Below are 17,154 nucleotides of genomic sequence, written 5' to 3' on the forward strand. Positions count from 1 at the left end.
AGCAGGATTTGGAACAAATTTTTTACTGGTATTACCCAGATAGGCATCTCCAACCCACTCTGCTGTCCTTTAGCAGGTTGAATTTATTTGTTTTTAAGCACAGGTTACAAAGGTAAAGCACAATGTTCCCACTTTTCAGAAGCAGAACAAGAAACTGCATTTTCAAGATGAAAAGATCAGCTCATACAGGAATCTCTCCTTAATCTGAAAGCAAATAACTCTTGCTTGCATTTTGAAACACCCTGTCTTCCTTTGAAACAGAAGGACAGTTATGATTAGGACACAGCCAATTCATAGAAGATTTACCAGGTTTAGAAAAAGTGGTATTAAACCTTCTTTCAAGTTTAACTCTTAATGAACTGCATCTTCCCAGTCTCACTCTATTTACCTTTTGTCCTGTGCTCAAAGTCTAAGAGCCACAGAAAATCTGGCATCCTTCAGCATCTCTCTGTTGAATTTACATGCAAAGCTGTAGTAGCTGAAAAAATTAAAATACCAATTCAAATAATTACAGAGGTACAGTAAATTTGTTTTTAACTGCCCATAATAACATTCATGTCTGTAACTATAAAAGTGCTGGTTTGTTTGTTTTCACTTGTGAAATATCCTGAAGGAAAAAAAATCTGTTTGCTACTCTAAGTGTAGAAGTTACAAACCTGAGATATAACTAGACAAGATAACAGTTCTCCCAAACTGGGGACTGAAAGATTAATTTAAACAATTAATTAAAGTAATACAAACATGTCAGTTGAACTTCATAAGCTACAAACTCCCTGGTACTCCTACGCACATTACAGAACTGTTCAGGATCTCAAAGGATGCAATTTTAAGGTAATGACAGGTTTACAAAGGAATTTAATTTAGGATAACAGAACACCCATTTCCTCTTTCAGTATACTTCCATATGCTACAAATAAAAAGATTTATCAAAGATTTTTTCCTCTCAAAGGCAATAAAGAGCTCCTTTAACATCTAACGTGGCAGTCCAGCTTCTCCTGATAAATTACACACTTTAGGGAAATTATTTTTCTTCCATTCAGAAAAAATCCTATCGCTTTTACCACAAAAGTTACATTTTTTGATGAGAAATTTGGTATGAGTAATTTGGAGGCAGAACTTTTCTAGTAAAATGTAGAAAACACAACAACATCTTAACTGTAGACCTTGGGTGACTCCGAAACAGAGTCAACAAAAAATGTGCATCTACCAAGATTACTAAGAAATCTAAGAAGTTATTATATGAAAGAATTCTGGGTGAAACTTCTTCCAGTTGGCTTTATTCAAGGAGAAATCCAAGTAACACAGCCCGAAACCACAAAAACAGGCACTAGGAATAAGAATATAAAATGAACTTTCTGGGCATGACCTCCTGAAGGAACCATGTTTGAAGAGTTATACTGAGCTTTTTCTTGCAGCTCTTCACCCCACCTTGGAAAACTGCAGATGAGCCACTGTGGTCCCTTCCAGCCTCACCCACTCAGTGATTCTGGGATTTGTGCCAGGCAGGACTGAAGCACACAGAGAGTGCAAAGAAACAGTCAAATCTCTTCAGGGAAACATTATGCAATGGATTCAGGCCCCTACATGCTACTAGGAACCTGGTTTATGGTGTCCAGAAGTAGCAGAACATGCTGCAAAGCAGATAAAAGTACAGACAGATATAAACTGCAAACTTCTCCTCTGCTTCCTTGTGTATGACCTGCTGGGAAGGCAACAGATGAGGAATGTTAGAGGCAGGAGAGAAGAAGGGGAGCATTAACTCCATGTAGCAGAAGAACAGCTGGAATAGCAAGAGGTCAAAACAATAAATAGAGCCATAGCCAGGAGCTGCACTCCAGAAGCTGAGGCAGCAAACTTGGTCACACCAGGCAAGTCCTCCCTGTGCCCACGTGCTGCTCAATTTTCCATATCCCCCAATACTGAATGACATGGATCACTGCCGAAATGTCACATTAAGAGGTGTTATTATGTTTTTAAAAACCATGTAAACAAAGTTTTATCCTCTAGTAGGAAGTTTATGGTATAGCCATAAAATGTCACTCTGTATCAAAAGGTGCAAAAAGTTCCACTTTGCTCAAAACACAGTAAAGACTCTCATGGTATTTTATTTTCCTTTCATTTGAGATCATAAATTATAAGTCTACCCTCTGAGAGTTTCAAACTTTATCCTCTTTTACTACAGCTAAAATGAAGGATTAATCCTAGAAGTGGTTGCACAGCTGTGCCTTCCAGCAAAAAAGAGTCACTTGGGACAAAAACTCCTTACTAGGTTTCCTCAGGGCTGCTTTTCCACTTAGGGAAAGGTAAATTTCCCTGCCCATCCCACTCCATCCAGCAGCGCCTGTTACCAGATCTGGACCAGGAAATACAATTCTGCCACTCAGTGCACTGTCAAGAGGCACACTGTCACTGTCAGACTACAGGAATAATGAAGATGTAAAACTTGTGGATACAAAGCATCAAACTGAGTAACTTAGAGGATACTTATCACCCCTTGTTCCTCCAGCCAGCTTGTTAACATTGTGCTATCATTTACATTATTTCATTGCTTTAGGATATATTTATATGTAGATGATTTTCTGCAGGATGCAACTGAGAGAATATGAAACATTTTCATTGCTCTTTTTGTTTGTTAGTTATATTTGTTAAAAAGAGTGTGCTTTTTATTACATAATCATTTGAAAACCTATTTCATGTGTTCAGTATATAAAAGCTGACATGCTGACGTGACCCTGTACATGAAAGACATTTGATTTCCAGATGCAATTATCAGAAACTTAAAAAGAGCTAATGATTAGATGAGAGAAAATCCCAGCTCAGTCACTGAACACACTTGTATTACTTGAAAAGATGCATAACTCTGCTTAACAAACTGCTCATCTTCAATATAAGATTATTTCCCTCTAATAGCAATCTATTTTTGAAAGTTTCTGCTCTTAAATTCCAGGAAAAAAATCTCTAATATGAAGCACAATGCCATTTATATTAAAATCTCCCCAACATTTCAGTTATTTGCATTGTTAATTTTCTCAACTACACACATTTTCATAACAGCTTGCTAGCCTTGTCTCTGTGCTTAGAATAAGCTCCCCAATCTGATTTAACAAGCACAGAGAATTGATGAGGTATTTATTTCAGTTTACTGAATGGATTTCAGTGGAAGCAAAAGTTCTAAAATCTGATACAACAACCAGAGTCTGAATTCAGATTTTTGTCACAGCTCTTTGAGTAGGCACTTGCAAACCAGTTATATTAACTATTTTAGGAAACAGAATATAACCACAGTTAACTTACTTAGAATCCAGTTCATGGAAGCCTATTTGTGCCCTTGTTCACTCCTGAACCATTTAAATATGACCCAGAAGCTCATGAAGCCACTTACATTTAGATACCTTGTGAAGGCAGTGCTGGCATAAATCCATTATACCCCCAGACCTTTTCTCATGAGTCACATTCAATAAACAGAATTATTTCGTAAAGGATACAAGGATTGTTGTCATCAATGCTGCAATTATCCAGAATCAAAGAAATGCCATCCAAGTCATACACCTAAATAAAAACAAAAGTTTAATTTAATAGATATCTCAACAATACTAACAATGTTTCATGCAAGAAATAGTAAAAACATAACAAGGATTTTTTTTCAACAAAAATATTAAACATGTATGAAATAAAATATTAAAATCTGCATGAATTGCAGAATAAACCTGGTGTTTTCAGCAAGAATATCACAAAATGAGTATCACAAAACAGTAACACAAGTGGGCACTAATTTCACATTCTGCCTTCATTTAGCAGGCATTTGACTGAGTTTTTTTCTGTTTCCCACACTGAGCCAGATAAGTTATGCTCACTTACAGCTCCTGCTTGCTTCTAGAAGGAAAAACCATCAAAAACTGTGGAGCAAAATATAGGGAAAAAAAAGAAGTTGAAAAATACACCTACACACACAAGTTAGCATGAGACCACATCTTCTGTACCTTCAGCAGCAATGTGTTACTTGTACGTGCCCAGCACAAATTCTTTATATCAAGTAAGAGCCATGGATGTTTTTCCTTTGAGAAAGTGCTCCTTTTGTTATAAGCAAATGAGCAAAGATGAGATCTGGTGTCTTTAGTTCCTTGTGCATACACATGGGAGTTCACAAATGCCACTATTACATTTGTGTGAATGAGATAACAACATATAATCCTACCAGAGTCATACACATACACTTTACCAAGTCTTGGGACAAACTGATCTTAACAATATACCTGGGGCATTATTATCTTATGGAAAGTATGTTCCCTAAGAAATTTATGTAGACTCCTAAGGTACACTGTAACTTCACACATGCATATTTAAAGCTTCATATGTCCCTTCCAACCTCAACCATTCTGTGATAGCCAAGCTACACTTGTCCAAATCTTAAGTTCCTTAATTTCTTAAAATTTCATTTCAAACCAAGAACTACCAGTTAAAGGAATTTAATGTAATGCCAATTTAGGCTGTGGCTTGATGATGGTGTTCTTTCTTCCATCTTTTTTCTCCCAAACAAGATGCATTTATGTATCAAGAAAAACAACAAACCCAAAGTTTACACACTGCAGGACCATCAGCTTTCTGAAACACAAGTTATGTGATAAGAGATGCAAGCTGAGTAGATTCAGATGTGAAATTCCAACAGCCTATGGATCAATAAAACTGAATTCAGAGACAAAGATGAGCACATGCCTCTTACAAGTTCCTTTTCAGATAATGTTATTGCAGCGTCTCAAGCTACATGAGCAAGCAGCAGTGACAGACACACAGACAGGCAATGCTTACATGTGTAAGAAACAAAGAGCACTGCTAGGTCTTAAAACCTTCCTTGCACATCTGTGCTAACATGCCTAACTTTACCTACATGAAGTACAGTTAATAACACAAGTTTAAAAATATCCATTCTTTCCATGAAATGTTCGTGTTTTCCCCAAAGGCCATGCACCACGTATAGTATCATACTTCAAAGCTTGAACAAGCAGTGACCTTTAAGTAACACAGCACTTGCACATGCTTGGAAATGCTGGTTCTTTGATGTTCAGGCTGTAGCCAAACTCTCATGTGCCTACAATGCTACCTCTTATTTCCCACCAGTGAAGTGCTGAACAGTAGAAATTATTTGGGATCAAGTGCTGTCAACAGAAATAAACCATACAATAATATGCTCCAGTTTCATTCAAATGAGATGTCTGGTTAAGAGTAAGCATTTTGGAGAAGTACAATTTTAATTAGGTTCCACCGATGCTTCAAAAAGTTACTGCAAGAATCTAAGATTCCTTCAAAGTTATGGAGGAACAGCAGCAGCAAACCACAGCCTTAATGATACCTTAATGAAAAAACAAGTTATTAACTATCACCGTCTTGCACCTCCTCTCTTGGAGCTTTTTTAACATCCTACAATTCAACTGTATATACAATTTGCATGAGTTAGGCACAGCTTTTGTCATTACAATGCCAGCTTTAGAATGTCACCTGTGACTTACTACACAGGGAAATGGAGCAAGAAAAGCCTTACAATGTACCTACCCAAGACAAATCTATATACTCCAAGTGATTAATGAGATGAAGAGGTCAAATCCTGAGCAACCACTATTAGGAAAGTTCCAGTCCATACCAGCTGTTCCTGAACCTCCAGTGGTCCACTGAAAAAGCATTTTATGGCAGCCTACAATCTGTGCTGTGTAATGTGAGCCAGTTCAGCAACTGCTCTGTACACAGCAGAGCCACCTTTGCAACAAGAGTGCCACAGGCAGTCAGAGGGGAAGAACTATTGTCCCACCCAGAGTCCCACTTGCATTGCTGAGAGTCTCTCAAATTGTGTTGTTCTCATCTCCTTGCAACCTCCCAAACCAGCACATTTTGCAAACACTGAGAAATCATCCAACATCTCAACATCTTACACAGATCTACTGGAACTACAGTGCCCAACAGAAAGCGCTTTGGGAACTTTTCCAACTAATTACTGGTCTCAGAGTTTTTGCTTTGAAATGCCCTGCTTGGAGCAAGGGAGAGGAGCTTTTTCAGGGATCTTCTGCAGGGCCTGGGGAAGGAGTCAATATTGCACAAAACCCAAATCTTATTTTAAATATGGTGTGAAAGTACCTTGTGGAGGGCACACTTGTGGCTGGTGTGAAACTGGCTGTAATCTATCCAGATTTTGGAAGGAATTATAGACAGAAATTAAAGAATAGAACAGCTGTGGTCCCTGGTGAACAGAACTGCTCACATTGGCCTGTGTTACAAAAGATCACTAAATCTATTCTCCATTTACATTACTGACAACATAGTTGACCAATAACAGGGAACTGAACTGGACTGCAAAACCACAAGGTTGTTCAGAATAATACTGTATTCTGAGCTACACTGAAACAGAAAATTAAGCTGCAACATTACTTAAGACAAGTTTAGAATTTAAACAATCCAGCCCTGTGCTAATGATCTCTAGTTCTTCAGTCAAGTCATCTTGCCCTGATGTTATGATGTCAGTTTCTGAAATAGTATTCTAAAATAGCATAAGCCTTCAATATCCAGCATTCCAAGGCAGGTATCCATCCCTGCCAGTTAAAAAGCCTACTTTCACAACACAGCTTTACACTGATGCCATTTGTTTACTGCACTTGCTTCTGAAACATACTGAAGATGTGTATTGTACCAGTAAAAGAAATTTAAATGGATTACACAGAAGAGAAAATGCCTGTCCCACTGACAGTGACTGCTAGTTTTTTTCTCTTTCTCTGTGTCTGGCATTTAATAATCCATCTTAATTATTTAAACCAGGCTCTAAAAAAAGCTCACGTAAGCAAAGGTGCTACACAAATGTAAAACAAAGTTTATGAGAAGAACTAGCCCAAGGCTCTATTTGCCTACTGCTTCCACAGCCAAGGAATGATTCAGCCTTTAATTCAGATGATCTGGGACATGTCAGCCCCAAAGAAAAAGCTATGTTTTTTCTCTTGATGAAATGAAAAAAATACTGACAGAACTGACATCTGTATGTTATCTTACAGAAGTCACATTTACTGACCAATATATAAACAATGTCAATAGCATAGTGAAGGGTATGTGCTTAAACAGAACTCCTCCTGACAATCTCCCAGTACTTTCTTACAAAATACACAGAAATAATTACCATTAACACAATCATTCACAGCAGTGCCCAGGAAAAGTATAATTTAATTGAGACTACTTATTGAATCTTTCCCTCTAGCAGCAATGGAGCCAAGCTCAGGGGTAAGAATGCAAATTCTCTGAGCATGACAGTGCTTGTTGCTAAATCTGCCTGCATCTAGCAAAATGCAACTACAATCTCCAGGTCCAGCAACTGTACAGACAAAAATAGAAAAAATAAAGAATAGTTCAGCAAAAACAATCTCTTCAAAGAATCATTAACATTTTGGGCATTAGAAATATCACCTAATCAACTTAGAGTGCTATTTTGCAGATAAGAATACTCATCCCTTTATGTAACAACAACTGAACATAAACTACTCTTCCACCAAAATGTGACCAATTTTCAGCCTTCAATCAATTCAGAATTGAGAAAGGTGCTTCTTTCAGCCACAGAAAAACTTCTATTTCTTAGAAGTAGTGTTTTTCCAAACTATAGGTGAGCAAAAAGAATAAGTTCTCTCAAGCCAGTAACAGTCTGAGTAATGCTGATGTTTACTCCTCTTTTTACACATTATTTATAATCACACTGAAAAACAGAAAGACTAATTTCTAGGTTAAAACGCGGTTGGGGGTGGGAAACATATTCTAGAAATGAGTCAAAAAACAGGAACAAGCAGGAACCATTTATAAGGAAAACCTCTAGAGACAACATTCATTACAGATCACCAGTTTCCTACCAGACAAAGAAGTCTGTCTTCAATCATGTTTAGCTCCACAGTATGAAATTTTAACTCCCATTATGGAACTTAAAAGGTTTCTGGGAGCAATCAAACTGGCAAAATTCACATTTCTATGAACTTGGCTCCTTCCCTTCACTCTTTGTAATGCTTCCAGCTCTGTCACACAGCTGTAAAGTGCCCAAAACCACTCAAGTAGCAGTGCCTGGTGCCTAGGTAGGGCTGTGCTAATGCCAGCCCTGGTTTGCAGTGCATCAGGGCTTCAGCAGCCACAACCTGAGTTCCCCTCTCTGGAGCACTTCTTTGGGTTTCTCATCTACTCCATTTGCTGATTCTCACATGGCTAAAAGTAAGAGCATAACAGTCAATCTGATCCCCATGTTTCTCTGACAAATTAGACTGGCTAATGTAATTAAAACCTGGAGGAGGTGAAGTCAGAGAGAAAGGCAAGATTAACACATCACCACAGGAATCCTAACGAATGTATTAAGATAGCAGAACCCACTTGATTGACTGTATTTTATGACTTCCCTTAGTGCCCTAGATTACTGAAATGGTTAAATTGCAACACATTTCTCAAGAGCTGAACCATCAAGATATTAACATCCAGCACAAATGCATCAACAGCATCCTAAGCTGCATCTTTGGGAGTGGAGCCACCAGATCCAGGGAAGCAATTCCACTCCCTGACACTCATGAGGCAACCTGCCTGAGGAGCTGAAGCTATGCCTTGCAGAGAGGCTGAGAGAACTGGGGCTTTGAGCCTGGAGTGGAAGAGCTTTCAGGAGAACTGCTGGCAGCCTTCCCTCACCCCTACAAACTGATCACCAGGACAGAGTTGCTCTCCTGACTCAGGCTCAAAGTTGTTTAGAAGGAGAAAACATGGATATGAAAGTGCAACTGAGAAGGTTCTGGCTGGAGACAAGGAAAAATCTTTTACTATGAGGATATGGAGTAGCCACTGTGGACTCTCTATCTTGGAGGACTTCAAGACTTTTCTGGAAAATCCTTGAGTAACCTATTCTGAATTCAACTTTAGGCAGGAGATCCCTTTCTGAATGGCTGTGAGTCTCAGACATTTTCATCTCACTCAAGCAAAAATGAAAAGACCACGGAAAGAAGCACAAGACAATTCTCTTCCTCACATTTAATTGAAGATCAGATTCCTTCTACTCTAATATGACATTTTCTTGGTTATAAAGTTGGAAACAGTTGTCAAACATTTACTAAAGGATGTAAAATTTGGAAGCAGTTCTAGAAAAAATATGATTCTTAACCATTAGTGGAATAATCCTGCATATTCACTGACTTCACATGACTGAAAAATCTTCAAATAATTTGTATTTTGAATGCCAGACCATTCATATGAATTTCTTCTTATAAACTCATATAACTTTGAATTAATGCCTTAGAGCAAATAAAAAGGATTCCCCAACTGTACAAAAGGAAACAATTTCATGTTTTCTAAAGTAAAAAGTAACAATTTTATACCATTCAATATACTGAAGAATATCTGAACCGGCTGTGAAGAAAATAAAAAAGGAATACAAGTGAGGCCTAAACCCCATGACTGCTGAAAATTAAAAAAAAAAAAAAAAAAAAAAAAAAGAGCATAAGCAACATGGTTAACCAACAGCAGAACTTGTTGGTGAACACAGCAACCTTTAATTAGGAGAATAATACATTCTATTATCCACATCCAGGAGGACAAGAAGCAGTGAACCTAAAGAATAGACCATTCACATTAAATATCCATTAAATATTTTTAACAGTAATGGTCAATGAAGCATTGCAATACACTGACACACAAGTCTCAGACTCGTGGAACAGACTCCAGTATTGCAAGTTTCTACAAATGACCTGACCAACCTTAGCCATGAACACTCTACTGGTCCTGCTCTGGACAGGTTAATGGTTCCAGTCTTCTCAATTCCTTCTAAGTCTGCATGACTTCCTTAAACAGAAAATCACACTAGACTACTAAATTATGCCAAAGAAAATGAATCCAATGAACTATACACTGAAATATACCAGTCTTTGGCCAGCATTAAAGATATTTTTAAGCTTTACTCCTTCTGTATGTACCACATGAGACTACATAATGACTTATGTAGTGAGAAATATGTGACACCAAACAGGCTGACTAAAGTAAATTTTCCTCCAAAACCTCCTCAACAAGTATCTAATTAGTGATTAGACATCTGGGCAGAATCCAGCACTCAGTGTGGGTAACAAAGCAGCTTAATAAGAGCAGGAGCACAGCAGCTGTTAGGTTCCCAAACAGGCTCCTCTGCACCTATGATGATACACTGAAAAACGTTACTTCATTTTTTTAATTTCGGAGTCTTGGTTTTGGGCTTTTTTGTTTGTTTTTCCAAGCAGCAAAAGTGACAGGAGATATACACAGGATATTCTACTTCAAAAGACAAAAGAACGCTTCAGGCCTTCATTGCCACTGGATTCCAAGGCCTATGGCAGACTACAGGCACTTTGGTTTAGAATACTGGCAGCTGTGGGTTGCGGCCATCAAGTCTATTATAGGAGTTCACCACATTCTGCAGATCTACCGAAATACTTGTGGACAGAGGCTCCCTTCTCCAGGACATCACAGCAGCCTTGCTTAGATGGTCTGAGAGCCCCTTGCACCAGCACCAATGACTTTGCTTGTGCTCACTTCAACCAAGGCAATGTCCCCAGAAGACTCTTCCACTTCTACACCACCTAGGTAAGCATGTATTTAACATTTTAATGTCTGAAACTTATAAATTATGGCAACAAAACCTGTTGCTCCTGCCACGGTGATTTCAAAGATATTCACATTATTTCCCAGAGAGACATGAGGTCTCTCCCAAAAGTGGAGATCAAAACTGGAGATCCTTGCCTCTTTCTTGGAGGTAAAAGAAATTAAAATAAAATAATATCTTAGAATCTAAATGTGGGGTACCTTTGTGATGTCTTAAACCTCTCCTCAGAGAACTAGTTTAGAAAAAGAGAGTTTTGGCCTCAAGGAAGAGGAAGGGACGATGAAGGTTCCAAGCACACCATCAGGCCTGAGCCAAAATAAGCAGATGCAGAGTGCCCAGCTATGAGGAGAGGGTAACAAGCTAACTCAGCTGCTGAATCATTTTTTCAACTAGTCTTTCCAAGAGCAAAACACAGGAGTTTCCAGTCATTGAGATGATAATACAAACACTTGAGAATTCAGAATAGGTTCCCACAAGAGAACGGGAACATTTGCTTTTTAAACAATGCGGCTTTTCCTCATTCTCTTACGTACAGTTCCTGAACCAGCGGCCACAACAAATAGATGCTGCCATGAGAAGGCGGCTGTTTGCTCTGGTATGGTTTAGGTCTGTGACTTGAGGTGGATAAAAGGAGGTTCAACACAGATTCATTTTGCTTGAAACACACAATACTTGCTAGTGTAGCCTTTGCCTATCCTGGCAGCCACAGCAGCAGAACAGAAAAACAGTGCTAATCATCCAGCATTCAACACTGCCCTTCAAATCAGCTGAATTTGTACAAATTTGCATCAACACCACAGTATAGATTTATGTACTTCTAGCCACACGCTCTCCCTATTCTCAGTCCACAAAACCCAGTAATCAGATGTTCTTAGTTTGCTGATTTCCAATCACTGCCAAAAAAGTGATTCTTAATTCTTGTCTTCTTTCATCAGAACGAAATGAACCTTAAAGGAAATTAAGTGTAAGAATTAGTTATGTGACCAGAGACAATTTCTACAAGACCATCAGGACTTCAAAATTTCATTTAGTTCTAAAGTAAAGTAAAGTAAAAAGAAAACTGAAGACTTCACACTTCGAAGTTCTGAAAAAATACAGGGATAAAGGCTGAACAATAAATCACTGATTCCTTCCAGCCTTTTTATTAACCTTTGCAATAGGAAGATCTAAGTCATTCTGGCAAGCTGCCACTGTTCTGGTGGCTACATTAATTTTGTCTTCCATCTCAAGATTTAGAAAGCATTTAATGAATATCTCAATTAAAATGTGAGACTTTGTTTTGTGGGTTGTGTGTACAGGCATGTTATTTTTTGGGGATACTTTTGTTAGTTTTCTGGTAGTTTGTTTCAAGTTTTGTTCTCTCCAGTTTCACATTTTATATTACATCAGAATAACTTTTCTTCTGGAACAGAGTTTCCAGACAATCCATAAAATACTCTGATTTTGAAAATCATTCACACTGACAGAAAAATAGATAACCACTGAATGCTCCTGTTGATGATTTCCTAGTGTTCTACACTAATGATCACACACCCTTCCAGACAAAAATGGGCACCACAGCCTCGTGACTGTTACTTTGCTCTATTACTCAGGCCAGCTTTGGCACTTACTTCATTTCTCCCCAATAGCTGGCACACCTGCCTTGCTGCTTCCTTCTCACAACATTTCAACTGCTCCCTGACACACAGTCCAGTTGAAGTCCTTGAAAACTGCCAGCTGCAAGGAGGAAAAACAATCCAAAATCCTACCTTGGAAATTTCTGAATTCAGCAAGCAAAAAGAAATGCCAATCGGATCTTCCAAACTCTAATGATGACTTTTGTTGCATCCAGCATTACTTAACATTCTCACTTAGCTTCACTTTGAAACAAGGATTTTTTTTTTTTTAAATAAAAATCAAAGTCAGACATATAATTCTATCTGCAGCAAACTCTCAAATGATGGAAATAACGTGTGTGAAAAAATGGAGGATGATTTCAAAAAACGCAGTGATTTATGGCAGTGATTTCTCTGTTCCATGCTTAAATTCTGCAGCTGAATTCAGCACACTGAAGAGTGCACTGACAGACTCAAGACTAAAAGCAAAGTGGTGGCAGCTTCCCGTAATTCCTCTGAGTTTCCTATTGTAATTTTGAAGTGACTTTAGTAACTGCTAATTTTTTTAAGGAGCTGTAAAGAATAAGTTATTGAGTATATCACCCCAAATTTCACAGCCAAGGTGTGGGGGGTGAGAAAAGAAGAAAAAGAGAAAGTTGGTAGGTTAGAAGACTGTAAATTGCACAGAGACGTTCATTAAAGGCATTCACAATTTTCTGCTTCCACATTCCCTTGTATTCAGAGCTTCCAAGCTTTTATTGACAGGTCAAAGAACAAACCATTAATTTTCTAGTACATGTGTTAAGGATGTACACTCTGTTACACGTTAAATACAAAACTATCCTTGAGGATAATTAAATTTTTTACTAGGTTAAAGCACAGTAAAACAAAGTGTTTCTGGAAAGGACTGTAAAATGCCTTTTCAGAATGCTGGAGAAATGGTAAATGGGAAACTGCACAACCCAACTGGCTACAGCAGTGAGCAGACAGTTTAATGGTGTTTGCTGCTTGTGTTTTAAATCAGAGCAGTCAAGGAAGCCCTAAAACCTGAGGCAGCCATAAACCCCCTCAGTGAATGCTGTAAATAATATGTCACACTGAGCAATGCCAATCTCACACTTTATTTTATATGAAATGTGATGCTTTCCAAGAAACAAGTAAATAATGGAAGTAGGGTCCTTTTGAAAGGAAAAAAACCTAACCACACAAAATCTCACAATTACAAAAACTGTTTTCTGTCAGGACTAACAGATGTCTCACTTTACTGGAGAGCCTACTGGGGATGGTTTCAAAGGAGGCCAATGCAAGTCAATTCTCAAGCTGGAAGAAGCTTTAGACATACATTGTTCTGCTGAGATTGGTTCATGTCTTTTTTCCAGTATTTTATGATACCTTCAAGTCACAAAGTATTCTTAATCCCAAATAGAACTGATGGCATGTCCTCTCAAATACAAAAGCAAAGCAACTACGCTTTCATTAACTTTTCAAAAGTAATTAATTAGTTATCTTTTTATTTTATAAACCCATACAAAACTTCAATAATGGTGTAAATACATCCTGTAAAGCCCTTTCAATTCTTCCTCCCTGTCATTTTATAAGCAAATTTCTACAATTTTTACTTGTTCAATGCATGAATAAATTCCAGAATGAGACATTCAGGAATGGCAAGAGAAGGTTGAAGTGTTCAGCATAACTCTCTAATGAGGAACAGGGCCTCTTTTAAATATGATGCAACAGCAAGATCCTTTAATTCCTCCCTCTCAAGCTCTGCACACTCAGCTATCAGTTCTTTCCCATATTTCCTGGAAGAGTGACTCCAACCTACCAAGTTAACTTTACAGCCAGCAAAACCGCACCTACTGAGGGTGCTGGGATTTCCTATGCCTCTTTTTGGTATTGTGCTTTTCTAGAAAGCAACTACTGCAAAGTAAAACAAATTGTAAACACTGTCAAAACCAAGAAATTACTGTGACTAAAGTGATTAGAAAATGAACAGAGTTAATTTTTAGTTCAGTTTTAATTGTTTACAAGCCAGATCCAGAAGCTGAACTTGATGACCCTTGTGGCTCCCTTCCAACTCAGGATTATTCTATGATTCAGATGGAATTTATTTCTGCATAATTGAAATAATGTCACAAACTAATTGAGCAACAATTTTACTGAGCAACAGTCACACATTTTACAAATAAAACCCCCTCATGATTAAGACCTTCGCCTGAAGAAGACAACTCTCTTGAAATAAGAGTATCCCACACAGACTAAATGACTTCTCACATGCTGGAATGAAACAAAAGAAAAAAGAAGACTTTCAGTGATGTATTTAAAAGATTTGGTAGTATTAAAACAGGGAAAGCTGTGGTATGAGAGAAATACTTTTCAACAGAAAAAATGTTTAAATACAATGAGAAGTTTCATTCAAGTTAACATTCATTAATATGATGCATCTGTTCTCACTTGATGGTACTCTGGGAAAAAAAGGTGATTATTTACACAAATGTAATTGTCCACATTTGATTTATTCTTTTTAAATCAAATTTTACTTGATTTCTCATCAGCTGTGTGTTGTGTCCTATAATCTTAATTTCTATAATCTATAATTCCTTTAATGAGAAGTAGAGATATACTAATAGAAGTGTTCTGGATTGTCAGCCTGTTACAGAGTGGGAAGCAGCACTGTACACAAATATAAAACCTGCAAAAATATCACTGTATATGAGCATGAAAAAGAAGTCTTCTCTGTTTTATAAAGAGAAAAATATTAACCTCAGGTTTGTAGACCGGTATAGTTGAATTCAAGTGTTATTCTTTAACAAGGCCACGTTGGATAGGACTTGGATGAGAGAAGTTTTAAGGTCCCTTCCAATCCAAACCATTCTGCAATTCCATGACTCTATTCAGCTTAACAAAAGAAGTGGGGGAAATCCCTGTGCATGCATCTTATTGAAACATTTCATGTTTCTCACACTGCAGAGCAAAAAGGGGTTTACTCTGTTTTGGGGTCTTTTTCACACCTTTTATACGTTCAGGATTAATTCCTCAACGATTCTCGGATTTTGTCAGTAACAGTGTTTCATTTTTAACTGCAAAAGAAATCTGAATTATGATCTTTTGATGATGTCTCATAATATTTGATATTTGCAACCCTTTTTGCTGATGTAACTGCAGTTAAAAGTAAATGACAGAGAGTTTTTCCACTGACAATTTTTACAAAGTGTGATTCTGGCAGCATAAAGTTTTTGTATCTTTTCCATTATAATTTTGGAAAGTCCCAAACTGCCAAACCAGAAAAGAATTCAGAAAACAAGCTGAATGGTACTCTAGGTTACAGCAGTGGAACAGTTTAGTATTTGCCCCCTTACAGCAGTTATTTACAACCATAGCAATAAATAAAAGTAGAATAAATCCTTGCACCTTATACTGCACCCCCGTGACCACTGAAGACGTTAGTTATCAAATGACATGGTCCACTTGCACCATAACACAGCTCAGATCCACAGAATCACTAACGTTGAAAAAGACCTCCAAGATCACCAAATCCAAACTGGAACTGATCCCCACCTTGTCACCCAAACCAAAGCACTGAGTGCCACACCACGGAACACCTCTAGGGCTGATGACTCCCCCGCCTCCCTGGGCAGCTCCTCCCAATGCCTACCTAGCCTTTCCATGAAGAAATTATTTCTGATGTCCAACCTGAACCTCCTCTTGAGGCTGTTTCCTCTTGTCCCTTGTTCCCTGGCAGCAGAGCCTGACCCCCACCCTGGCTGCATCTTCCTGTCAGGGAGCTCTGCAGAGCCAGAAGATTCCCCCTGAGCCTCCTTTTCTCCAGGCTGAGCCCACCCAGCTCCCTCAGCTGCACCTCACAGGACTTACAAACTGCCCACCTGCATCTAAAATGCCATTGCTGATTCCAAATGCCTGATCCCCTGAGAAGCAGATAAATGCACTACCTAACTAACCTCTTGTGCAGGTTGGGAGCTGTTTGTATTTTGAACACTATTTTCAAGGAAAACAAACTACTGAATATGTTAGGAACCAGAGAATATCATGAAGTTAATGCAGGAGCAGGGCACTTTGCAGCTCCAAAACCACATGTGGTGATTCAAGAGGTGAGCAAATGAACTAGCAATGATCTGCCAAAGGTTTACTCATGTAGAATGTTTTGAGGTGCAGATCTCCATTGCCCAAGCCAATGGGACCCAAGGTCTAATCCCTCCCAGTGTGATCAAAATAAATACAATGACCATTACAGGAGAGTTAAAACGTAGGGTGGAAGGAAGGACAGCATTAATCAAGCTTTCTGAAGTGATCAATACACTAGTCAAGTCTGAAGGCTGCAACAAACTTGGGTTGGTTGATACAGCTCATTTCAGCAGAGCTCCTGAGTGCACAGGGCTGGGATTTGGCACTGCCATGTGGGTGCTGCTCTTGCTGCATTTTTCAGATGGTCCCTGGGGCTGCTGGCTCCTGACAGCCTCCACTCCTCTGGGCAATGCTCAGGAACTGCTGAGTACACAGTGCAGGCCAGGGCTCTTCCCAAGGAAAGGAAAGGCAGTTCTATGATTTAATTTTGGTGGGGGAAGATCGAGAGCAGGAAGAGGAGAATGCTGGGATGTGCATGTGAGCCATGCCAAACTCTACAAACCTGCCCTCAAGGCTAGAAATGGTCCCTCACAAACTCACTTGCTGTACCCACCAAGGACTGGCCCAGCCCTCATGTGCCATTGACACTTTGTTTGCTGACAATCCAGACTTACAGAAAGCTGTGCAATTATCCTCTGCATTTACCTGAAATTCTAAGAATACACATTTCCTTTTAATGATTCACCAAGCATAACCTTTGCACAGGATCAGTTTCTCTTATTAAGATAAATTTAGCCACCTTGTTGAGATTAAGATCAACTTTACATTTAGAAAACAAGACTCCTGATGTTGTGATTTATATGT

At 38.5% G+C, this 17,154-nt stretch overlaps 1 protein-coding gene across 1 annotated transcript in view; it reads right to left on the reverse strand.

Moving 5' to 3' along the window:
- The window catches only part of ATXN10 (ataxin 10), an 86,260-nt gene that overhangs the window by 13,492 nt on the left and 55,614 nt on the right, over nucleotides 1-17,154 (reverse strand). The window contains exon 10 of the mRNA XM_083859765.1: nucleotides 3,486-3,549. Within this exon, the coding sequence (XP_083715891.1) occupies nucleotides 3,486-3,549 (64 nt within the window). The remainder of the gene's footprint in view (nucleotides 1-3,485; nucleotides 3,550-17,154) is intronic.

Source organism: Zosterops lateralis, assembly GCF_965231275.1.
Source record: "Zosterops lateralis genome assembly, chromosome: 4".
NCBI classification, from domain to species: Eukaryota; Metazoa; Chordata; class Aves; order Passeriformes; family Zosteropidae; genus Zosterops; species Zosterops lateralis.